Here is a 27,306-nt window from a genome sequence, read left to right as displayed (position 1 = left end):
ATGCAGTTCTTTGATTAATGAACACCAGAGGACGCCATTGCATCATGTTTTGCATCGACAGGGTGTTTCTTAAAATATAGCTCCATCATCACCATTACCATTAGTATTATTATTATGCAAACAAGAAATATGACATGCAATTTTATTTGGCAAAAATAAAAATGTCAAATGAAACATATCAGCAATAAATCTGTCTAGTCCGATAACTTCTGTGTCCAACTCCACGAAACTATAGGATTAAAACTGATGATTTTTGACATTTATAGATAGATAATCATTTGTACCATTTCTTGTAGCCTACCTTGTAAATTTGTAGCTTTTAAAATAAACAATTTTTTTTTTGTTTTTGTCTTTTTGCTTTGTTAATTGTAGCACAGAAATTTCACAACACAGTAGTACACAATACCCAAATACAGCACAAAATTCAGTTTTCATCCATGTCCTTTAGCTAACACACAAAATCACATTAGGTTTAATTTCTATTTACATTTTCATCTGAGGCGAAATGGTGGCTCAGTGGTTGTCACTGTTGCCTCACAGCAAAAATGTCGCTGGTTAGTCTTGGCTGGTTCAGTTGGCATGTTCTCCCTGTGTTGGATGTCTCCCGTACTGGGTTGTAGCTGGAAGGGCATCCGCTGTGCAAAACATATGCTAGATAAGTTGGCGCTTCATTCCGCTGTAAATAAAGGGACAAATCTGAAGGAAATGAAATTAAAATAATTTTCATTTGAAAAGAGTCTTTCTCACAGCTTTACAACTGAAGAAGTCAATCAGAGGCGTCTTATAGCTTTTCAGCATCATTCAGTCAGTCAGCAAACAGACCATGCTAGTTAACCAAACTTAAAAGGCCTGAAACAACACAAAAAATGGTTTTATGCAGTGTCTCATAACAGTTATATAGATATTATTAGCTTCACATCATTCAGTTTCCAGTTCTAATCATTATTAATGCTTCATACTTTCAAAAAAATACATCTTCAAAATTTGTGAATCTTGAGCATGTAGTTTTCAGTGAGGTAATCACCATAAGTACTTGGCAAAGTCTGAACACTCTTGTAATTCACATTTGTATGGGTTACTGGGTTTGCATGGGCGTTTAGTCTCATGATTGCTTCAGCAATGACAGGTCAAAGGTCAACCTACACGTAAACTGAGGAACAATAGGCCAGTTCTATGGCATGCACAGTGGGAACTGAGAGCGCGGCTCTGCATGTACCCTTTCATTACTCTAATCGGTCAAACAGCACAATAGTAAATATAGGGTGGGGACATCATAACTACCCATCTCAGGCCACCGCATATCCATGCTGAACCAAAACGTCCTCGTTGCCTTAGGAAGAAGCTGTGTTTTCCCACCACGTCTGCTTGGCACTGTAGAGAGATGTCACATGCCGGTAGACATCAAAGGAAGGCCACCCTGGCAGATGATGGCTCCTGCTTCTCAAAGCACCAGGTTTGATGTTGATTGGTAGGTTACATGTAACAACATATTTTTGTTCTCCTCTTGTGTCATCTTAAGATTTTGGGTCTTGTTGGAATATATTGTGGTTGAAGACCTCTTGGTTTTCAAATAGTCAATCCTTTAACATTTCTAAATTAAATGCTGCATGCAACCAGAGAGTTCCTTTGTACCCAGGACCATGAGCCAAGGACAGAAATACATGAAGGAAGAAAAAAAGTCATCTGGCACAGGAATTTCATGTTTTAATTTGTTCAGGTTTCATCAGATATTGAAAGGTTATACTTTAGAAGTGTGTTCTTCTTTCTCAGAGAGCTTGCACCCATTGTTTTTCTCCTCCTGCTCATCTTTGTAAGATCTAGGGAAAGAACAGACTGTTTATGGTGTAAATATGTGAAAGTATTAATTAAACATGTACAATTAAGTAAAATTTGGTAGAATTAAGGTGGTCATGTTAGAAAAACTTTTCAGGCAAAAAATCTCCATTGTCTATTGTCAATAGTATAACAATGGGCAAAGCACTGCTCAAACAGAAGGTCTCTTTCAATCCAAGAAGCTTTCTGTTGGTGAGGGTGACCAACTTCACCATAAGTGAAATTTGCATGCTAGACTTTTTTGCCCTCACACAAAACTCCTGATTATACAAATTATATTAAATTTCACAGAGAAATGAGATCACGATTTAATTGTCTAATTGTTTACTTGAAGTGGTGTTCATAAGACTGTCATGAAACCTTTATAATCATGATGTGGCAAATGAGATTTTATTTATGCTTGTATCCATTAGTTCAGTCGTCATTTTATATGCAAAGATGTAATTTTGAGATGTCTTTGTTATGATTTTCATGAATATTTTTCTGATCACATTTTTCAATGCATGGAATAAACTGAATTTGTCATTAATTTCTCAAAAAAGTGACAGAGTGGTCTGACGGACATAAAAGATCTCTCATATACTCTTGATTTTAATATAAGTTTGACACATTTGGGGTGTTTCTTATTTAGCAATCTGATGAAGAGAAATGGCTTAAAATGTCTCTGGTCACTGAACATGACTTGTATCTGTCATTCCCCAGACAATTTATGCTGCATTGGCCACAATAGGGGGCCCTGAATTATTACAGATAGATATACTGTGTATATACACAGTATATCTGTAATGATATACTGTACATATATATATATATATACATGTTATTTCACTTTCATTATCCAATCCGTATGTATATATTTCGCTTAATACATGTAATTAACATTGAAACATGATAAATTGACATTAACATTAACTTTGGACAAGCCTTTACGTTTTTAATAATTTATAATAATTAACCTAATTTCCAGGACAAAAAATATGGAATTGCATTATAGAATATGCAATATTTAACTTTCTTACCTTAATTTTATACTTTGTTATTAGATATTTTTTATGCCAAAATAAAAATAAATAATAAAGTTTAAAGTATGTGGCACACAGACATGTTAACAAAAACAATTCTGACTGAATTCAGAGATACATTGTATCAGTGCATTAAACAAAAAAGGTAACGTAAAATGTTGTGGGTAGAAGGTCTACTGTCAATAGTGTAGCGCAGTTTAAAGTTTGAACAAAAGTAATTTTCAAACCAAGAAATGTTTGGCCAAGGTGGTAATTTCGAGTGACCAACTTACATTCATTTAGAAAACTGCACAGGGAAGCCAAAATTCCAGATTTAATGAATTGCTCTAAAAAAGCTCCAACTGTGATAATTTGCAAAACAACTTTAAAATGTCTGCATCGTTATTTCATTTTGAGCTGAATTTACCACTTACCTTTTTCTCAAAAGACACCAAACCAGTGTAATAATCAGTAGTAGTCCTAGCATGGATGCTGCTGTTATTGCTATGATGCCTGAAAGGAGAATTAATCTCACTATTACCAGAATGTTTGCTTACATTTATATTATGTTATGTTACATTAATTTTAAATACTATGTTTTAAAAGGCTAGTTGTGTGTCATGTAGCTGTGAACATTTTTCAAAGAATGTGAAAATAACCTGGATTGAAATTTACATCAATGTACATCAAATGAAATCTAGTGACTTTAATTTTAACATGAAATGACATTTACAAACCATAATCAAATTTCCATAATTTAACTGATTTTAGAAAATTTATTTGATTATATGCATTAAGAATGGTCTAGTTTGTGAAAACTGGACCCTAAAAAATTATTCGATTTTGGATAAAATGTATTTAGAATAATGTCCACGGATGAATCATGCATGTCAATGTGTATCAATGGTAAATTCGGAAAATTGTTAATAATTGAAATCAAAAATACCTTAACCAAGATTAGTTTCTGGTTTAAATGTTGTCAGTATGATTAACAGTCATCACACACTTGTGTAAAGCCACAAAGAAATAAGCAAAATTACACATTCATTCCTTCATTCATTCATTTTCCTTTGGCTTAGTCCCTGATTGGGTCGCCACAGTGGAATGAACAAATGAGCAGATGCCTTTCTGGCCACAACTCAGTACTTGGAAACACCCATACACTCTCACATTCACACACACATTCATACACTACAGTCAGTTTTGTTTACCCAATTTACCTACCCAGAGTACCCGGAGGAAACCCACACAAACATGGGAAGAACATACAATCTCCAAACAGAAACGCCAACTGGCCCAGCCAGGACTCAAACCAGTAACCTTCTTGCTGTGAGGTGACAGTGCTAACCACTGAGCCACTGTGCAACCCTAAAATTACACAATTGTGGCTATTATTCCACATGTGGTAACAAAACCAAGACCAGTGGTATATAGTGAGGCACACATATGCGCATAGGACTCAGTGGTGTAAAGTAGAACTATTTGTCAACCACTGCAGGACTACAATTAGAACTAAACCATACATACGTCAATGATAAGGTCCTAAAGTTATGCTTAATGCACAAACGCGCCCTCTCCATGTGTTTACTTTTATGTCAGCACCAATTATGTTGTGGCCAGAAACAGGGGTGATGCAACACTGCAGCTACACGTCACTGCATGGTCACCAGCTCATCGCCTCGCTTATAAGTGTCATGACATAAGAGATCACGTCTGTTAGCCTGAGGCGAGGAATTGTCTGACATCACAAACACACACAGACATGCATAAACTGTTTACTATAACATACCCCAGCTCATCCATGTAAAGACTCCTTTGAAGAAAAAAGAAAATATGAATTGAGATAAAAGTTTGTAAAAACAGTATGTTGAAAATGCTACAAATGAAGTTGGGCCATTTGGACAAAAAAGTAGGTAGGTAGATTTAAGAGGGTTTTTATTTGTGTTTGTCCATACAATGAAAGTATTTATCTTCTAATACTTTATGTGCCCTCAGCAGGAGAACAAATTAAAAATGGTTTTAAATGACATCAGGTTCCTTTTTAGGTGATCTATTCCTTTCAAATTAAATGTACTACTGATGGTAATAAATGTGTAAAAGATGAGTAAATGCAGAACCTTTAAGTCTAAAACAAATATACAGAAATGTGTCCGTAGTATCATATAATAATCAGACATAATATCCCAAAAAAACTAACTTTTCAAATAAAAACAGTGACATTTATCTTTAATAAGTGGAAGAAGTGATTCATTTTAATTGAAGTTTATTTTACAATCCATGATCTAGACATTTCACCAAAAAATTATATAGACTAACATCTGAGTCAGTGTATGAAAAAAGATTATGCTGTCTGCTTTTTTCTTGTCTTAGATCACACCCAAAAGGAAAACAGCACCATGTAGTGTTTGAGAATGTAAAATGCTTAAAATGCTGATTTCGTGCCTTTTCATTTGAACCTAGCTCTTTTCAACCACAGAATACAATTACGGCAGTATATAACTCAACTTTCCCCAATAAAATGTAAAAATATGCCCTCAACATTATGGTATTTTTCTTTTTGTTGTGCACTGTATATCATAATTAAGATCAAGTAAGAGTCTTACTCTCCCACAAAAACCTCACTAATGTTTAAAACAGACACAATCATTACATTTTATTCTGGATCCTGAAAACTGAAAAAAGTGTTTCAAGATTCATCAAGCAAATGTTATTGTCTCTCAAAATAACAATTTTATTCAAATCTAGTGGCATAAAATGTTATGTAAATTGTTTGCTTATAAGTAATCCATAAGGAAATGTGTTTTGAGACAAAGACCATCTGAGTCTCTGAAACAGTGTTAGAGGGGGGGTACTATCAAACTAAATAAACATTAGTCAATGGTGTGCTAGCCTTAGGAGTAGAGCTGACGAAATATGCATGACAGCGTACTGCATATTTTAGACCCTCTGAGGATTGCAGCCCTGCCTGGGTTTAATCTTCCCATTCAACATGTTGAGGTCTATGGTTGTAAGCAAGCTCCAAGTTGTAGTCTTTGGGAACTGTGGCTTGAGGATGCCCCATGGTGGTTTTTATGTTTGGTTTTCTACGCCGCTTAATTTGCCTTCTCATCTGCCTCAGTATGGCTTTAGTCAGTGATTGTTCCAGCTCTGCAGCCTCATCTCGGGATCTTCCTTGTATGAGTTGTCTTATAGTCTGAAGGTCTAGATCAGATCGACAGTGCAAATAACTTCTAAGGTTCAGCTCTGGGAAAATTACCTCTCTCAGAGCTTCCACCATCAGACCCCTTGCTTGGTACCTCTCCAGCTGATGAATGACCTGCTCTTCCAAGGATACAAAACAAATCCCTTTATCTGTATCAAATGCTCCCATATACCATGGTGTTGGAATTTTTTTCCCAACAGAAGGGGGGTAGCCATTGTCACTTGGCACACTGTTCTTTGACCACTGATGTTTCTGAGTTGCCTGGCTCCACTGTCTCTGTTTCTTGGGCCTCTTTAACTTCTTATCTGCATCCATATGGAGATTCAACTTTGGGAGAAGCTGATCAAGTCCCTCGTCAGCAAGGTCTGCAAGGTCACCCACCAGAAGCTTCTGGATGACTTGTCTTCTATGAAAGGGGCTTGCCACTGAAAGAATACCATGCAGTCCTACACCAGACATAATGAATAGAGGAGTTCAAGCATTGCAAATGAGAACTGCAAGGGCTAAGCATTATTAGTGTAGGGCCTGGAAGGAAAAATGAAGGACCAACCATTCTTCTCCATCATTCAGCTACATAGAAAATGTTGCCATGCAGTAAATCATGCAGTAAGTGGTAGATTTGGTTTTTCATGAATTGAGCCTTCATGCAAGAATGTTTGAAACAGCAAGACAGAAGCAGATCATAAGGTTCGGGTGAAGACAGCAAACTCAGACTTCTCTCATAGCAACGAAACACCTGATAAAAAAACTGTGTGGTGCAGCAACTCTAAAACAGGTTTAGGGGTTAAGATTTATGTCAGTTGAAGCAGCTTATAAAAAACAGCCATTGTTTTTTTTTCTTTCGAAGGAGCCAGCAGTAGTAGTTTTTCATTTATGAATAAAAATAAAAGTGCATGAACTGAATCCTTGAGCAGATGTTAAAAGATAATATGAGAGAAAGCAATCTACTGCTAAAGTATTGGCCTGCTAAACTGTATAAATATTACAATATAATTCCTACTTACCTTCCCTGAAGGAAACCAGTACCACTCTGTTATCTGTGAGTTGTGACTTCCGGTAATTTTCATGAAGTGGCATGGAAGAAGACTCTTGGGCAAAGGAGGCATATAGAGCTGTGGCCAATGCCAAAAACTGTAAAGATAGTACAACAGTAAACATTATTAAAAACACAGCTAAAACTATTACCTACTAAAAGGTAAAGATTTGGCTAGTTAGCTTTTAGCAACTGTGTAATGTGAAGTGACGTTGACAACAGGGGTGCAGATCCAAATGCAGCGTTTATTAGCAGGATGGTCAGGCAAGCAACAGTCAACACAGGAGCAAACAGATGTATACGGGCAATACAGAGTCGTGGTCAATAAACAGGCAGATGATCAAAAATGGAGGCAGCAGATAAGAATAAAGAAACAAAACAAAGCAAGTTTCAAACACAGAAGGCAAGGCAAGGAAAACGCGTCATAATGTTCACAGTTCAGTATAACAAGACTGATGAGAGTGTCAAAGTGAGCCATATATAAGTGTGTAATCAGTCCATGAGCAGCATCAGCTGTTTGAGTGTAATCGATGGAGACTTGGAGCAGGTGTGTGTTGCATGACTGGATCTTGTAGTCCATATACCAGCAGATTTGTAGTTCTCCAGAAATCTGCATGGGCTATATTGCTGGTGACTGTGACAAGCTGATTGTAATAACTACTTGTATTACATACTACATTTATTGATGGCAGAGATGGTTAGTACCGAATTACATTTACTTCGTTACATGTACTTGAGTAAAATTATTGGGTAACATGTACTTTTTAAGTACATTTAAAGATGTGTACTTTTACTCTTACTCAAGTAAATTATTAGAAAAAAAATCAGTACTCTTACTTGGCTACATTTGGACGCGTTCCTCCATTACTGTCGGATGATAATAAATATGATTTATGCGACTTGTTTGCAAATATCGCAAGGCGCCGCATTGGAGAGGTTGTGTGGTGAGAGGTTGCTATAGAGACGCATCTTCCCCTTTTGGTTAGAGCGCGCGCCTGTGTTGGTATGATGGTTGAAGTCGAGGAAGATGTGTGAATTTATACTGCTGTCCTGCCATGGCCATCTGCGGTTCCGAGAAGGACGGTCACTCTGTCTGTACAGTGAGTTTATCGGACCAGGTCACCTCTCTGCCTCAAGTTCAGTCTATGTTTTCGCTCCAAGATGTCAACAAGAATATTTTGATAATGCAATGCAAGCTGTACATCGAACTGGCATTGGAACATATACATGAATTCCAGCTCCAACCTGAAAAAACACGCAACTTAGTGGTAAGTGTTAATATTATTCCAATTTGGACTTTATTAATGGTATGGGATAACTAAAGAAACTGCTGTTTAATGGAATAACTGATTAGCCCTGCACATATTAGTTATTCACATTGTTAACCATTAAAAATATAACATTTAAACATTATTTTTAACATAAAAATGATATGTGTGTATGTATCTGTATGTCAAAATTATTAGACCCCTGTAAAATGTTCCCCAAATTCTGTTTAACAGAAAGATTTTATCAGCACATTTCTATAGTTTTACTAACTCATTTCTAATACGGTGATTATTTTTATCTTTGCCATGATGACAGCACATAATATTTGACAAGATATTTCTTTGACTAGATACTAGTATTCAGCTTAAAGTGAAATTTAAAGGCTTAACCAAATTAATTCGGCAAGTTAGGGTAATAGGCAAATTATTACTGATGGTTTGTTCTGTAGACAATCAAAAAATATTCCTTAAGTGGCCTAATATATATATATATATATATATATATATATATATATATATATATATATATATATATATATATATATATATAATGAAAAGTGATTAATAACTATTTACTTGAGTAATTTTTTCATCGGATACTTTTTTACTCTTACTCAAGTAACTTTTAAGATTGTTACTTTTACTTTTACTAGAGTAAAAATTTCCGCAAGTAGATTTTGGATACTCTACCCACCTCTTATTGATGGCCAATCAAAAGTAAGTGACAATTTGTTGCTTTTTTGCAAGCATCATCATATGGATAGCATAGTTCTAATGACAGTGGAAAGGAATTGGAGCTTGATAGGCATGAGTAGTTTACCTGTTTTCTTGAAATTGTGACTGGTTTTCTGAACACTGTCCATAGCACACTAGGATAGCAGGGTGGTGTGGTCAGAGAACCATCATAGCGGTAATACTGATCCAACTGGTCTGGTAGCAGTGCACGGACATTAAATGCTGGTACCTGTATTTTCTGATCTGCCAGTTCACAGGTCAACCAAAGGAAAGTGTTAAAATATTTGTGTGCACTGATACTTCAAATAACATGAAAATAACATACCTCTGTACTTTACTCCACTGATGAATCTGAGGAGTCTGTCAAAAGTAGGGTTGGACTCTCCAATCTAAATGGTACAAAACATTGACTGATTAAAAATTATACTCTTATAAAGATGTGTTGATGTGACAGACAATGAACGTACATGAATAATCACCCCAATATACTATGAGTGAAAAGCTATGCTGTGATATCTCAATTATTTGTAAGAATAAAACCTTGCGTTAGTTTTGGTGGTTTTGAGGTCTGGTCTCACCTCAATGAAAACTCCTAGCACAGCCAGTCCATCATGTTTATCCACAGCCATGGAGACATTGGGGTATTTGTCAGAATTGAAGTGTACTACATGCATCTGGATACAACAGAATCTGTCCTTAATAAGCAATAGTGTAAATCAATCAATCAATCCGTCAGTCAGTCAGTCTATCTGTCTGTCTGTCTGTCTGTCTGTCTATCTATCCTGCCATTTATTTGAAAACCACTAGAAAGTGTTGTCTTCAACCAAGTCTCTGCCTTTCTAACCCATAAAAATTTCTTGGACACTAATCGGTCTGGTTTCAAAAGCAAGAACTAAAGACTGCTCTGCTCTCAGCAATTCAATTCAGTTTTTCAATTCACCTTTATTTGTATGGCGCTTATACAATGTAGATTGTGTCAAAGGAGCTTCACATAAAAGGTCATAGTAAATAGGAACAGTGTAGTTCAGTTTTTAGTGTTTAAATTCAGTTCAGTTTAGCTCAGTTCAGTGTGGTTTAAAATCTCTACTGAGAGTCCAAACACTGAAGAGCAAATCCATCGATGCGCAGCTCTACAGATCCCGAACCATGCAAGCCAGTGGCGACAGCGGAGAGGGAAAAAAACTTCACTAATCTGCAAAAGTGAAGAAAAAAAACCTTGAGAGAAACCAGACTCAGTTGGGCACGACCATTTTAATTTCTCCGCTGGCCAAACGTCTTGTGCAGAGCTGCAGTCTCAGCGGCGGAGGCTGGAAGCTGGCCTCAGCGAAGACTTGTCTGTCCCTGGAGCGTCACAGGAATCAGTCTCTTGTTCTCCACTCCTCCATGACCACCACAGTAGCTGCTCAGGATACGGCCTGGTCCAGGATATGGAAACCTTGGGATCATCTCATCGTTGGTCTTGGATCGAATCAGTGACTCTGCATAGTCTGAGGGCCTTGGGAAGAGTATCCCCAGGTGGAAATGGAGAATAAAGAGAATAATTAGCGTAGCTGCTGTTCATAGTGTATATAAACAAGATGCAGAACCTGTGTGGAAACCCGCTAAGTGGTGCATTGGTTGTATGCTTTACTAAACAGATAGGTCTTTAATCTAGTTTTGAATTAGGAGAGTGTGTCTGAGCCTCGAACGTTATCAGGGAGGCTATTCCAGAGTTTAGGAGCTATAAATGAGAAGGCTCGACCTCCTTTACTCGACTTAGCTATTCTGGGTGCTACCAAAAGCCCTGAGTTTTGAGATCTTAAAAAGCGAGTTGGATTGTAGCGAGACAGAAGGTTGGTTAGATAAACAGGAGCTAGATTATTTAAAGCTTTGTATGTAAGAAGCAATATTTTAAATTCAATACGAAACTTAACAGGCAGCCTGTGTAAGTAGTATAATATTGGGGTGATGTGATCAAATTTTCTAGACCTGGTAAGAACTCTGGCAGCTGGAAGCCCAGAGATTCACAAGAGCTGCATACAAATCCTCAGTGTTCTTGCTGAATTTGTCTGTTGACTTTGATATGGTGAACCACCAAATTCACTTAGCAAAACTGAAGACAATGGGGTTCTCAGGAACTGCACTTCAATGGTTTAGCTCTTACCTCTCAGATAGGAAATTTAAGGCTCTCTTAGATGGTTGAAATACCAGATCCTTGGGTTATTTCAGGAGCAAGAAGGTTGTATTCTCATTCAGAAAAAAGGCTTTTCATACTATTGCTATATTGATGATATCCAACTCTACCAATCATTCCAACTAAATGATCCGATGACCACTGACTTGATATTAGCATGTCTAAAAAATATTTCCTGCTGAATGAATGACCACCATTTTCAACTCAATCTCTCGGAACTGCTAGTAATCCCGACCAACCCATTAATAAACCTCATACAACTCGACATAAAGGCCTCGATATACTTCAAACGAGATTCTATTTCATTCTTCGCTTGAGGTTAAAACAAAGTTTGAAAAGGCTGAGTGACTATATACTGTTCTTGAACCTTCCCTCACCTACACGCTGTAGTAGTCGAGTTGTATCATGCCTCTCGACTTGACTTCTAAAGATAATAACTATGGCAGCTATGAGTGAAGAACAGTTTCATATGAGGCAAACAGTCTTTTCCAGCCTGTCGCACAAGAAGTGCCACAGAGGCATGCCACATTGCTGTATATTTGCTGAGGCTAGACAATGAACAAAACAATGTGTTTAACTTTATCAGACTGGTGCAACGCAGTTCAGTTTATTGTCCGGTATGTGACTTTGTCTTTGCAATCTATTTGCGGGTGAATGTACATGTGTGGATACATCTATACCAACTCTGCTGCTCAACCCTCCAGTTTATTAATGTTGCTATAAGTGTTATTGTGCTGGATGTTTTTCGATTTTTGCTAGAAGGGATACAGCTGCGACCCAAACCCTCACAGTAATGTAAAAACAGTAGTGCTGGACAGATTAATCACACCCAAAATAAAAGTTTGTTTTGTGTGTCACGGTCACACAATGAAGACAAGGATGGTTATCTCTTTTCATCTATTTTTTCACAACACAGTGGATTGTTCAACAGGAGATGCAGGTAAGTGATTTTTTGGATGGAGAGCAGACTTGTATGATGTTCACAATGTAAACAGGGATCTTCATTCAACAATCAATGTATAAAGTCACTTCTCTTAATCACAGCATGTGCATCCACAGATTAGAAGAAACATTCACAGGAGAAGGAACATTCATGGAAGACATCAAGCAGGGGAGAAGGTGAGGTGAACCATCTGACTTCAGTTCCAGCCAATGAACGACTGGAAACGGTGAGTCTTTATAGGGACCGGTGATTTCTGGTGCAGGTGTGTCTCATTAGAACTCAGGTGAATGTGCACAGTTGTGATGAAAGGTGGCTGGAGAGTAAGAGTGGTGATTGGAGCTGCAGGAATGAGATGGTGAGAGAGACTGGTAATTGGAGCAGCGGGAAAGTGCCGGGGATGTGACAGTACCCCCCCCCCCCCCCCCTCCACGGGTGACTCCAGGCACCCTGGACCAGCGGCAGGGATGGCCACGTCCACGAGGAGCAGGTCGATCTGGATAGTGGCGGGGGTCTTGAATGTCATCTCGGGGTGTCCATGACCTCTCCTCAGGACTAAATCCTTCCCAGTCGACTAGATATTTAAGGCGGCCGTTCCGCTGCCGGGAGTCGAGGATCTCTTTGACGTGGTAGATGTTTTTGTGGATGATTTCTGCTTGGTTAGGGAGGAGGGGGAGGGTTCCGGGTCTGTGGAGGGAGGAGAAACAGGGTCAGCAAAAGGTTTGAGCAGGGATACATGAAAGGTGGGTGCTGTACAGTACTGAGGAGGAAGATTGAGACGGAAGGTGACTGGGTTGATCTGGGAGTGCACGATGAATGGTCCTATGTAGTGGGGACTTGGCTTGCAGCATGGCAGATGGAGGTGGATGTCCCTGGTGGAGAGCCATACCTTGTCACCCGGTCGATAGGTAGGATTGAGGAGACGATGACGATTGGTGGCATTGGTATACCTCCATACTGCCTGCTGCAGGTGGACATAAACTGAGTCCCATACCTTCTAGCTCTCTCGGAACCAGTGATCTACCACGTGCACTTCAGAGCTCTCGCTGGACCATGGGAACAGGGGAGGTTGGTATCCTAAAACACATTGAAAAGGTGTTAGACCGGTGGAAGATTGTTGAAGGAAATTCTGAGCATACTCAGCCCGCAGTTTTGATGTTGTGAGCAGTACGTCCAGAAATAGAGGGAAATATCTTGAATTGTACGTTGGTCTGACCATTAATCTGTGGGTGGTAGCCGGAGGATAGAATGATGGTGGTACCCAGAAGTCGGAAGAATGCCTGCCAGACCCTGGAGATGATTTGTGGATCCCGATCTGATACAATGTGCTTGGGGAGTCCGTAATTCCAGAACACAGGGTGAAAGAGGGCTTCAGCCGTTTCTAGAGCTGTAGGGAGACCTTTCAAAAGGATTAATTTGCAGGATTTTGAAAAGCGATCTACAACAACAAGAATGGTGGTATACCCTTGTGATGGAGGTAAGTTGGTGGTGAAGTCTACTCCTAAGTGGGTCCAGGGTTGGCGGGGAATGGGCAGTGGCTCTAGTTTTCCTTCGGGCAGATGATGAGGCGTGGTGGGGATGGCACAGACAGAGCAACCCTAGACATACTGGGTGACGTCCCTGGTAATATCGGGCCACCAAAACCTCTGTTGGAGAAGCGAGAGGATTTGCCTGCTGCCGAGGGAGGTGTGCGCACTATTCAGGAGTGAAACACGGCATCTGGAAGGCTTGTACATACGACCAAGAGGGAGTTCAGGGGGTGCTGGCTCCTCACCAGTGGCAGCTTGGATCTCTTCATCTGACTGCCACAGGTTGGGAGCGAGGAAGACAGTGGAAGGTAGGCCTGGTTCGGGGATATCAGAAGTGGGCTCTGGTGAGTACATTCGGGAGAGGGCATCGGTCTTTACATTCTTATGGCCCGGTTGGAAGTGATGTTTAAGTGGAACCAGGCAAAGAATAGCGACCAGCGAGCTTGGCGAGCGTTCAGGCGTTTGGCATCACAGAGAAACTGGAGGTTCTTGTGGGTATGACCATGAATGTAAACTGTGCTCCTTCAAGCCAGTGACATCATTCTTCCAATGCCAGTTTGAAGAGTGCCATAATTCTGTTCCGCTGGTGATAGACTCCTTGAGTAGTACGCACACGGATGGAGGGTTCTGGGTTCACCAGGCCACTGCGATAGTATGGCACCAACTCCGGCGTCAGCCGCGTCGACCTCTATGATGATGGGCTGCGTGGGATCCGGATGACGAAGAATAGGTGCAGTGTTGGAGCCATTTCTTTCTTTTATTATTATTATGTTTGGACTAAATGGGTTGATTGGACGATATAATTATTGTTATTATTATTATTAAGTTTACATTTGATAATTATTATATTCAGGTTTGAGTATTTTGTATTTGTATATTATTCATGTCAAGTATTTGCTTTATTGTTGTGATTTTGTGAATGAAGACTTTTATTCTGTTGAAATTGAGATTTAAGGAAGCCATAAATGCCGCCTCATGCAGTGGTGAACACATCCTTGAGATGGGTAAAGGCTTGGCGTGCTTCGGGGTTCCAGGTAAGTCAACGCCTTCTGCCTTTCAGAAGGGAGGTTAAAGGTGTAGAGAGAATACTATAGTTCTTAATAAACCTTCGGTACAATTTGGCGAATCCCAGAAACCTCTGCAACTCTTTCAGAGTCTTGGGTTCTTCCCATTGTGAGACAGCGTCCACTTTGCCTCTTTCCATGCTGACACCCTCAGCGAGATCACGTACCAGAGGAAGGAGATCGAGGGTTGATGGAACTTACATTTTTCAGCTTTCAGATAGAGATGATTCTCTAGGAGACTTTGGAGAATCTTTTGAACATGAGATTGGTGTTCAGCCAGATTACGGGAATAAATCAGGATGTCATCTATGTAAACCATAGCAAAATGATGGAGGAAGTCTCTGAAGATCTTATTCATAAAGCTTTGAAATATGGAAGCTGGGCCATTGCTAGGCCATAGGGCATCACCTGGTACTTGTAGTGACTGGAGGGAGTGATGAAAGACGATTTCCACTCGTCCCCTCTCCCAGATATGGATGAGGTTGTACACACTTCGGAGGTCAAGCTTGGTGAAGATGCGGGCTTCGCAAGTTTCTCCAATGCAGCCGGAACCAGAGGCAAAGGGTAGGTGAATTTGACTGTGGCTGCATTCAGGACCCTGTAATCTATACAGGGCCTTAGTCCTCTGTCCTTCTTGGACATGAAGAAGAAGCTGGACGCGGCCGGGGATGTTGATGATCTGATGAACCCTTGACTGAGAGCCTTGTTGATGTAATCCTCCATCGCCTCGTGCTCAGGACGGGATAAATCCTTCCATTTGGTAGCTTGGCGGTAGGCAGCAGGTCGATACATCCAGGATGACATCCACATTAGCTTGAGGAAGAATGAGTAGGGTTAACTTTTCTCGATGATGATGTGGAAACTGGATGATGACTTCTCTGGTACGCCGAGAGATTTTCCATTGACTAATAGTGAGTCCTGAATGGTGGTTATTTTATATTGAGTTTTGTTATGTACTGTAGGTATATAATGTTGATCGATGAAGTTTGAAGAGATGAAGTTGCCAGCCGCTCCGCAGTCCACTAGGACATGTATGGGGATGATACGAGAATTCACGAATAATTGAGTTTGTATATGGGGTATTTGAGACACAGATGGAGATAATGTAACTTTACTCACCATTAGGGGAGGCGGACTGGGCAGGCCGAGATGAGATAATTGGATTCCCCACAGTATGGGCAGAGGTGATTCCAAATGCATCTTAACCGTTTGGTTGACTCAAGGCTGTAGGCGGTTGACTCATCGGTGATCATGGGTTCTTCCGTGTCTGGTGGTGGCGATGGAGCTCTAGTGTGTGAAATAGGGTAAACAGATGAAGAGGATGGACAGGCAGAGAGGTGCTGTGACACACTGATGGCTTTCTTAATAAACATTTCTAGGTTGGCATTGTCATCATAAATTACCATCTGCTTAAGAATCTGAGGCTTTAAACCTTTCCGATAAGCGGCAAAGAGGGCCACTTGATTCCAGCCGCTGCTAGCGGCGAGTGCTCGGAATTGCAATGTGAACTCGTGAATGAAGGAGAGACTGGTGATGAGGGAGCAGGAACGAGCCGGGGATGACAATGCGTATTATATATATTTATTATGTATATGTGATACACACATACATAGACACAAAACAATTTTGTTACATAGATATTTAAATTTATATACAATCTGTTTCGTATACATATATATTTTATATTTACATTATAAATATACACAGTGCACACAGATAGTATGTCAAATCAAACTTATTTTTGGATGTGATTAATCATGATTAATTTTGCACTAAAAACAGTAGTTATAATAATAATTATTTATTTTATTTATTAAATTACTTATTAAATTGTATTTTATTAATGTCTACCCCTCAACCCTAAACCTACCCCCCTACTGTTGTACAGTGTACAGTGGTAGCAAGCTGTTTAGGAGATGAAACAAACTCCCTTAAAAGTTCGCTTTGGTGAGCTGTTGCAAGCTGCTAAAATCAACTAATACTCCACTTAGAGGGATATAAAGTTAGTTAGCTCTACTGTAAAAGATTCATTCATTCATTTTCTTGTCGGCTTACTCGCTTTATTAATCTGGGGTCGCCACAGCGGAATGAACCGCCAACTTATCCAGCATTTGTTTTACGCAGCGGATGCCCTTCCAGCCACAACCCATCTCTGGGAAACATCCACACACACTCATTTACTACGGACAATTTAGCCTACCCAATTCACCTATACCGCATGTCTTCGGACTGTGGGGGAAACCGGAGCACCTGAAGGAAACCCACGTGAACGCAGGGAGAACATGCAAACTCCACACAGAAACGCCAACTAACCCAGCCAAGGCTCGAACCAGCGACCTTCTTGCTGTGAGGCGACAGCACTACCTACTGCGCCACTGCGTTGCCCACTGTAAAAGATTTGGGTATTATATTAGACAGCAACTTAACTTGCAAAAATGATATCTCCCATGTCATAAAAACCACCTTCTTTCATCTGAGAAATATTAGTACGTATGCTATCCATCCCAGATGTAGAAAAGCTAGTTCATACATGTTTGTTTCTATGTTTTATTTGTATAGCTACTATTTAAAAACATCAAAAACATTATGAACAGCATCAACGCTAATTATTTTCGTTATTCCCTATTTTCACCTGGGAATACTCATCCGGAGGCCTCTAGAGATTATGCATTGATGCGATCCAAGACCTGTGAAGAAATTATGCCAAGGTATCCATAATCCTGGACCAGGCTGTGTCCTGAGCTGATGCGTTCCTGAAGAAGCGGAGAGCATGAAATTGATTCCTGAAAAACCCCAGTGACAGACGAGTCTCCGCATTGATCCTGTGGGTAGCCTGATCAACTTCCGGTGACCTACTCACACCTGCAGTTCTCCACGATAGACGTCCAGTGTTCTCCAGCCTCCAGGCTTTTTCAGCCAGATTTTGCTTGAAATTGCGTAATTTTTTTCTATTTTGTTGTAAAGTATACCAGGGTGTTAACTCCTTCAGGACTGTAAGGAACCTAGAAGTGGTTCTTAATTATTTGTTTCTAAACAATAAAGTGTAATTCTGAGTGTGCAATGCTGAGTGGGCTTGACAAAGCACTAGCTCTAAGTGTTTAGACTGTGCCAGTATTAGGCCATCTTTTTTTTCATAGTTTTTTTTCCTTCACTTTCGTCAATTGGTGACGTTTGTTCCTCGCCATTGTCACCACTGGCTTGTTTGGTTGGGACTTGTGGAGCTGCGCATCGAAGGATTTGCTCTTCAGTGTTTGGACTTTCAGCAGTAAAATTTATACCACTGAACTAAATTGAACTTCATTTCTGAGAACTGGACTGACACCTTTTCAGTTTACTAGAACTTCTATGTTAAGCTGCTTTGACAATCTACATTGTAAAAGTGCTTTATAAACAAACATGAATTAAATTCAATTGAATAGTAAAATTAGGACATTTTTGTAATTGTGAATCATTACTAGCTTCTATCCTGAGACAAAACAAAGCCACTGATATACTTTAAGATCGGTGAATGCAAGTTTCCTTCAATTGAAACAACTTAGACTTGTATAAAGACTTAGGTCTTTGACATTTTTGAGCTGTCATAGATGCTCATATTTACATTACCTCTCCAGCAAATTGCTTGCCATTAACAGTGTGTTCTGATCCAGTCAGCAGGTTGGAAGAGCCCCAATGGAAGTGGAGCTGAGCTGCTGAATATCTGTGAGGAAGGCTGGATATGTACATGTGAGATGGCAATGACAACTGAACTGTGGGTACAGAAAAGAAAGCAAATAGTAAATTTCACACATAAGCCACAGCCACGTTAAGACCAAAAAAAGTAAATGCACAAAGTACAAGTTACACAGAAGTCACTATCAAACCAAGCACCATTCTATTGGTCCATAAAAAACCTACGCTGGGCTTTTTTTTTTCTTTACTCAAAATTCTCAATTTGCACAGATCAGGATTCCATCCTTTTTCAAATATAATTGTCCATTACATTTCAAAATTCAAATGATTTTTAAATGATATATTCAAAATGATTGAAATATGCAAATTCCGTTTTTGAGTTATGAATAAAGCACTGAATTACTTTCTTACTTAAATTATCTTCTTATTAATTTAATCAATTATATGATTTTCTCAAACTATTTTGTGAAGAATTATATTCTGATTATATTGTGAAATTAGATCCTAACAACAAAATCCTAATTCTTTTATAAAATATTGTGTCCTACTTTGAGTTTGAAGGCATGGCAATCATTCTGAGTGCACTCTAACATTGAGTGTTTTAATGGCTAAATGTATAATTCACTGTGCATCCTGTCACAATTTTGACACTAATATATCTCTGAACTAAATAAAACAGGACTGTGAACTATGTGGCAGAACTGCTCTAAAAGATAATTTGTCACAGGAATGCAAAAACTACAAGAAAAAACCTAAAGGGATATGTCACCCCCAAAAAATTATTACTCACTCTCAGCTGTTTATAAATCTTTACGGATTTCTTTCTTGTGCTAAATACAAAGTAAGAAATTTTGCTGAAAACCTGTAACCATTAACATTCATAGTGAAGAAAAATACTATAGAAGCTAATGGTTAGTTTTATAAGTATCTTATAATTTGTGCTTATCAGAATAAAGAAACTCAGACAGGTTTGAAACAAGTGAAGAGTGAGTAAATTATTTCATTTTCATTTTTGAGTTAACTATCTCTTTAAATTGATTTAATACACTTGCCCAGGTCTATGACATCATGTAGCATACATGAGTAGTGTATGAGTACAAATGTGTGGAAACCACCAGTATTTACTCTCATGGCACGAAATCTATGGCACAACTGTAAACTTAATTAACTATAAATCTCCCGTCTCTATTTTACCATACATGACTCTTTGGAGTGAGAGTGAATACAATAACATAAGTCACACTTAAGTAAACATTCACAGTTCAGCAAAGGTAAATGGAACATTTTCAGTCTGTTTAATGCACATTTGTCCAAAAATACAGCAGAACATGCAGAAAATCAGCACTTGTGATGTTAAGACATTACCTTGAATCAAAACTTTGTTGCATTTTCCAGACTAAAATACAAACAGGTTTGATCTATTGTAATAAGCAGGTACTTATGGAAAATTGCTATGGCGGACATGCAAAATAGATCCTTCTGTCCTTTTCTTCATGGTGAACCAGAAATTAAGCTTAAGAAGAAAGTCTATTTTTCTTTTATCTGTGACACACAGTCTCATTAGTCTAACAACCACAAATCCTTTCATCTGTTATAGGGAATGAATGGTCTACTTTGCCATATGAAATGTAACTTCTTAAAACGTTGAAGTATTGAATATGTGTTTTAAAAAACTGCATGCTTTATACACTCAGAAATAAAGGAACAAAATCTGTCACCGGGGTGGTACCTTTTCAAAAAGAACCGCCCCAGTGACAAATTTTGTACCATTATTTTTGAGTGTATAATGTACTCACCAGAGTGCCCATTGTTGCCAAGAGTGAGCTGCTCACTGGTTGACAGGTTATAATTCTGGACCTGGATGGGTGGCAAGTTTGGATCGTATCTCAGCAGTTGTGTCTGGAAATCGATAGGGGACTGGAATGCTCCTCCACAAAATGGGTAGTTGGTGGGCCAGTCATGTTCTCCATCAAGTCCTGAAACAAAAAGTCAGAGAAAGCATCATTCTCTGACTGATTTACTGAATTAATTATTTGATGGCATTAAATTGAACAGATTGGTCAAATTGGTCAAAGACAGAGACTAAAGTCAGCAGTCACACAACACCCCCTTACAAAATGAATGCTCTTATATGAATACCACTCCCAGCAATAAAAAATCATTTTTCGTTACTTTAGGAAAGGTTCCAATAGTTGAGTTTAAACTTGCCAAAGCAGATTTTTTTTTAAGAATTAAAATGACAAACTTACAAATGAACAATAATTAGCCGCTTTAAATGCAATCGCCATTGTTTCAGTTGCAGAAACAGTAGCAGCATAAGTGGTTTGTTGTTGCTAAGGGATTACATGTTTTTTTTATTTTGTCAATAATGACCATGGTTTTGTGGACAGCTTTTGTTTTCTGTATTGCTGTAACTGCGAGACAGCAGAGAGAGTCTCTTTTAGTAGTTTAACGTTCCTCCCTTGCGGTCGTAATTACTCACTGCTCAGGTTATTTTTTCATCTGGACTAGGTTCTTCATCACAATCACACCAGATGCCTGTGGCAGTCCTAGCGGTTTTACAACCTTAAATCATAACTCTGACCCTGTTATGTTGTCATATAATGAGCAAACTTTTAGGGTAAACCATCTGCAGCTCTCTGAAATTGCTTGCCATTACACTAAACTGCTGGATGCTTAGGTCAAGCACTACTTGCAACAAATGCAAAGTAAATCCTTGGTGATTATATAAATACTTTATGAATAAATTAAATACTTTATGTTTGACTGCGCAAAAATTGTGCTGTACAAGAACATTTATCACATTGTTATGCAGTTACTATGCAGTGGTTGTTGGATGGTTACTTAAGCTCCAGTTCTTTCCTCACCGATCTGTGTGATTTAAAATATTGTTTATGCCTATCCAGTTTACGCTGTGCTAAAATAATAATCTGAACTATCTGTTTTCTGTATCTGCTTTTTTCTTAAGTTAAAGGAAGTGAATGTTTGATGTCATTATGTCCCTGCCATACCACTGCTATGCTGATGATACACAGCTATACCTCTCTTTTCACTCTGATGATCCCTCGGTTCCAGCTCGCATCTCAGCCTGCCTGTCAGACATTTCACACTGGATGAAAGATCATCATCTTCAGCTTAACCTCACGAAAACGGAAATGCTTGAGGTTTCTGCCAACCCGACTCTACACCATAACTTTTCAATCCAGATGGATGGGGCAACCATTACTGCATCCAAAATGGTAAAAAGCCTTGGAGTAATGATTGATGACCAACTAAACTTCTCTGACCACATTTCTAGAACTGCTCGATCTTGCAGATTCGCGCTCTATAACATCAGAAAGGTCCGACCCTTCCTATCTGAACATGCAGCTCAACTCATTGTTCAAGCTCTAGTTCTCTCCAAACTGGATTATTGCAACTCTCTACTAGCCGGGCTTCCAGCTAACTCTAACAAACCTCTTCAGCTGCTTCAGAACGCAGCTGCACGAGTGGTCTTTGATGAACCGAAAAGAGCACATGTCACTTCGCTACTCACCCGTTTGCACTGGCTGCCAGTTGCTGCTCGCATCAAATTCAAAGCTCTGATGTTTGCTTACAAAGCGACCTCTGGCTTTGCTCCTTCTTATCTGCTCTCACTTCTGCAGATTTATGTGCCCTCCAGAAACTTGCGTTCTGTGAATGAACGTCGCCTCGTGGTTCCATCCCTTAGAGAGAAGAAATCACTTTCCCGAACACTCGCATTCAATCTGCCCAGTTGGTGGAATGAACTCCCTAACTGCATCAGAACGGCAGAGTCACTTGCTGTCTTCAAGAAACGACTAAAAACTCAACTATTTAGTCTCCACTTTGCTTCTTATTCTGCAACCTGCTCTCTGGCTATACCACTAACTGTACTCTCTCAAAAAAAAAAAAAAAAAAAAAAAAAAGCATTACTAATGCTTTGCTTCTTAGACTTTACACACCTGAAACTTGCCTATAGCACTTATTCACTGTTGCTCTTATAGTTGTGTAAATTGGTTGCTTGTCCTTATTTGTAAGTTGCTTTGGATAAAAGCGTCTGCTAAATGACTAAATGTAAATGTAAATGGCCTTGACTTAGCAGAATTAATTCAGACTCAGAATTTCAAGAGCTTTCAGTGTTAGCCAGCACAAAGAACAGCACTGATCTGAGCCCTGCTTGATGGACACGATAACATCTATACTGCAGCACAAGAACTGCACTGTTTCTAGTTGAGGCATTCATCATGGTATTTCAAACAGGCAGCTGATTTGGACACTTAACTCTATTGTCACATTGTCCACATCTTATTATATATTTAGTGAGATGATCCACTAAACAAATATCTATAAACTGCCTAGCATGGCCTTAACAAGCATAGGGTGAAAACCCAGAAACCACTTAGAACAAATCATAGATATTTACATTAGATGTCACCTACACTGTTGCTCTCTATTGGAAGGAATGCGTCAATAGAGTCACCATTTTAGTACAGGGTAGCGCTCCTTTTAAAATGAATGCGGCACCAAGGTGCAGTGGAGGACTGTGGCCTTCAAGGAGCCAGAGATATACAAATATATACATATATCTATGATCGGAAGTTTTCCCGGTGGTCAGTATGCAAATTTTTCTTAAATTACGAAAATTAGAATTTTACATCACTTTTCTATATTCTATATCAGTGGTTCTCAAACTGGGGGTCGCGACCCCAACAGGGGTCGCAGAATAATTTCAAGGGGTCGCGAGAGTGATTTAAAAATTGTGTAATTTTCAGTGATTATAATAAATATTTTTTGCTTGTTAGTTTTGATTAGTGTTGATTTCAAATGCAATAAATCTTTTTATTAAACTTGTAGTAAGGGTGCGATAATTGGTGGGTGCACCTAAATTAAAAAATTTAGGAGCACCAGTGCTACCAAGCAAAAATGTTAATTTCGAGCCCTGTAATGTATGGGTAAATATAGTTAAAATATTGTGAACAGCTGAAAAATAAGTTATTTTTATTGTTTGGATATGCTTTGGTAGTGGGGGGGTCGTGAGTTCTTGACGATAGTGCATTGGGGGTCGCTGGCTTAAAAGTTTGAGAACCACTGTTCTATATAAGTGATCGCATGGGCATTCCTGACAAAGAGAGTGTGTTTGTGTGCATGGAAATGTATTATCCTCCTTCCCTGTTAGATTTAATCTAATCCGTGTCCTGAAACACACCCCCTCTCCTGCTTTCACTTCTCATTCTGACGGAGGGAGCGATTCCTTTGTGAATGAATCTCCGTTATGAACGACTCGTTCACTTAGCCGACAATAATACAAGTTTCTGGCACCACAGCGTCTTGTTGGCATATTTCATGTACATTGTTTGCTGATTTTATTCAACAAAACTAACATAAGCCTAGACTTTAGTGCAAGTTGATGCTACTTTGCTCTATGGTGAATGCAGTAAGTGACTTTATTATCATCAATAACGTTACTTTTTTAGAACAAAAGTTTGTAACATGCAAAAACATAAAAAAACTAAATCTTACCTATAGAATGTGATGCCTTTCTGCTTTGTTTTCTCATTACTACACCTGTACACAGCACTAAAGTCCAGCATCTTCACATTGGCACACTGTCTTGACTTGTGTGGTTGAATGACATTTGTCCTGGGAGCACTGTACAAATATGGCGGCGGTATTGACGCATACTCAGGGTCCATATGTGATATCTAGTGTATATATCTATGAGAACAAATTAGCAACCACAACCCCTCACCAATTGCATAAGAATTTCTTGGAGATGGGCTCTTTTGCTTTTGGCCACCAACTACGCAATAACACCATAGCAATAATTGAAAGCAGTAAAACTTCCAACAGCATAGCGCAATAACGCAGTGCACATTAGTAACTACCGGTATATAGGAACAACTTAACAACAATAAGAACCCAGCCTAAATATACCTCAGCATAATGCTGCTGACTTTACACTCAGCATAATTGATGTTTCTTTGTAAACACAAAAATCTAGTTTTAGCAGCAGCTAAAATTAGCAATTTGCTTATAGGGTGGTTGTTTTGATGATCATGTTGTCTAAAAGTCTTAGTCAACAAGTCTAAAATATAGCATATACCAACATAGTCTGATTTATAGACTTTCTAAACTTGCATGCAGAAGTGAAAATTATTTAACAAGTATTTCAGAAGACATTTAAACTGCAGAAACATAATGCTATTATACAGTCTTCTTTCCTAAATATAGGAAGATTTAAACTGCAGGCAAAAGCAAGTTTTGTTTTTTTAAGTACCTTCTGTTAATTTATATCTTAGTTTAAACCAGCTTTTAATAATCCATACTAAACATACCATGTGTAATTTGGTTCTATGGTCTTACAGTAATTAAGCATGACCTCTTGAAAAGCCCACGAGAACATGAGAGTGAGCTGGTGGGCAAACTAACAGGAATGACATGATGGACATGGTGAGAATAATTCAGAGCTACGAGAGCCAATAAAGTCAAAAGAAGGTCAGCTTTGCACAACGAGTTCCCACTTTCCAGCAGCAACATGCTCTTTAAAACTTTCTTCATTGCTGCCAGAAGGTCTCCATGTCCACTCTGGAATTACATATTGGGATTGTTAGTGATAACACCTTATAGGCCTGCCCAGGAATAGGACTTACCAATAAGGAAAGTAACCAGAAACTTGTTTGGTTTCCTAGGTACAGGCAATTGACCAGAACACTGCAACAGCCATGATTAAGCATGTTTATTTTAAAACTCTTTAAGGTGTAAAGTGCACGTTCTGATGGTCTCTGTAGCAGATGGCTGAATAATCTATTTGTATAATGTAAAAACAGTTACATCTGCTCAGTATAAGGAAAGTGACAACAGCTTACACATCAATAAACAAGCTCACAATTTTTGTTTATGTATTTCTGTTAACATTTATTAAACCTTTTAATATTAATTAAGCCTTTTAATAGAGTCTCAAAATAGCTAAATGTATTTGGCTAGTTTGATTTATTTTTGTAAATCAGTTCAATTTGATTGTTTGAATAAATTAAAACTGATTTCTTAGTGTCAACACATAAGAACAGCTTATTTTATTATCATATATGATGTTTAGTAAAAAAAAAAACGCTACCATTCAATACAGCTTTTTTTAGCAAAGATATCAAAACGTTCAAAACTGAAAACGAATATTACATTATTTAATGTTTATATTACATTATGTTTATATTACGTTATTTCTGTTTATTCATCAAAAAATATATAAATACCACGCTTTTACAAAACTATCAAGCAGCATAACACTAAAACACAGTAAAGATGTCTGTTAAATGACTTGTTTTAACACTGGAAAATAACAATGAAAATTACTCACCATTATATGTCCATTTTCTGCCTGAAAAAGAGACCAAAACAAATTTTATAAGCTATTAAAGTTTTAATAATCTAATAAATCTGTCAGATGATGCATTCTGTTGCAGCTGGACACTATTCTTGTTACATCCTGTGGCTCATTGTCGGTTACTCTCAGTCAATCTGACAGACTTCCATACTCTTTCACAGAGATTTCTGGTTCACAATGAGATACCCTGGGAGCATGTGAAGTTCTTCAAATGAAAAGCTTTTAAATGATCAAAAAGTAAGTTACTGGGATTCAAGGCATTTCTCTCGTAATGACAGTTCACAGAAGGTCACAGTCTAACAATCTATGATGAAACACAAATCATTTTTATAGCGCAGCTATTTTTTACAGCAATACCACCATGCATTAAGTACAGTAATAGAAATTTTCCTAAATGACACAGAAAATTATGATATTTAATGAGGCTGAGAGTCCAAACAGGAAGATGCAAAATGTCCTTTACAATTTAGTTATTATTTTAATTCACAAACTTTAATCATCCTTGCTATTCTAGGACCACAAGGCTTTTTCAGGAACAAACCCTTTTGGGAAGATCTACAGACAAGATATTAACAAGGCAATTTAGTCAGCACTTTTGTGCTAATTTAGCATGACAAATGTTTCACCTGGGGTTTTTATTACACTCAGGTCATTCAACATAACGTGTCAGATCTGCAGAGTGCACAGTCTCACAAATCTACATGATAATTCAGAGCATTTTGGGGATAATAATTACATTCTAATTTTACATTACTCACAAATTTGTTCATTTATGGAAACAACATTCACCAACTCATGATGTTGACAACTTCCAGGAATCTTTTCCTACTTTAGTGGTCATACACCAATATGGCACAATATTATCAATTTAAAGTGATGCAAAATGCAAACATTTAAAAATATGTATAAAAAATATATATATTTTAAAAATACATTAAAACAATGCATGAAAGTGTTTTAAAAGAATGTAAAACATGTCACATGATATTAAGGTGTCTACAGTAAAACTCATTTTTAGCCACAAAAACTATTCAATAATAAATTCAATAAACTAACCAAATAAACAATAGCTTGACTAAACATGATAAAATATTTTAATAATCCACTCTTCGCAATTCTTTATTCTTTAATATGTAAGGTACAACTCTGAACATTTAGAACACATGGTGAATCGAGTTAATGACCATGTTAAGTCCCCATATCAGTGGAAGCGAGACTTTAATTAATTTTGCAAGACTTACCTGTAAGCGCCAGAGGACACGCGATCAAGATGATGAATATAATTTTGAGTGACATTGCAGAGAGGTAGCGGCTTTTTGTAGTCTACAGTAAGAAGTAGACTCGAGTAAGGGAAATGTTGACATAGCTGTCGGAACCGTCCCTTATATCAAGCATCCTGCGCTCACGAGCTAAATAAACTGACGTCACGGATGGCAATGACAGAGCAGCGCCTCAGAATATCACACAGTGACTTCATA

At 38.4% G+C, this 27,306-nt stretch overlaps 1 protein-coding gene across 4 annotated transcripts; it reads right to left on the bottom strand.

Moving 5' to 3' along the window:
* Positions 1-274: 274 nt before the first annotated feature.
* Positions 275-27,306, bottom strand: ca12 (carbonic anhydrase XII). Of its 4 annotated transcripts, XR_008836099.1 has the most exons (12): positions 27,070-27,306; positions 25,802-25,822; positions 20,244-20,423; positions 18,382-18,524; positions 9,651-9,746; positions 9,398-9,461; positions 9,158-9,315; positions 7,041-7,167; positions 4,624-4,647; positions 3,269-3,347; positions 748-1,817; positions 275-635 (listed from the first exon to the last, which is right to left on the bottom strand). XR_008836099.1 is itself a non-coding variant. In XM_056452386.1 (11 exons), exons 1-11 carry the CDS (start codon positions 27,122-27,124, stop codon positions 1,818-1,820), a joined length of 963 nt encoding a protein of 320 aa, XP_056308361.1. In that variant the 5' UTR covers positions 27,125-27,306; the 3' UTR covers positions 1,752-1,817. The 4 variants fall into 4 exon arrangements, 3 of the variants coding, with proteins under 3 accessions (XP_056308361.1, XP_056308360.1, XP_056308359.1); XM_056452386.1 differs by lacking the exon at positions 275-635 and having other exon boundaries at positions 1,752-1,833; XM_056452385.1 differs by lacking the exons at positions 275-635; positions 748-1,817; positions 3,269-3,347; positions 4,624-4,647 and adding an exon at positions 4,682-6,461.

This window comes from Danio aesculapii, chromosome 25, assembly GCF_903798145.1.
Source record: "Danio aesculapii chromosome 25, fDanAes4.1, whole genome shotgun sequence".
In the NCBI taxonomy this organism is placed as follows: domain Eukaryota; kingdom Metazoa; phylum Chordata; class Actinopteri; order Cypriniformes; family Danionidae; genus Danio; species Danio aesculapii.
Note: the sequence above shows the minus strand (reverse complement) of the source record. Positions and strands in the feature narration are given on the sequence as shown.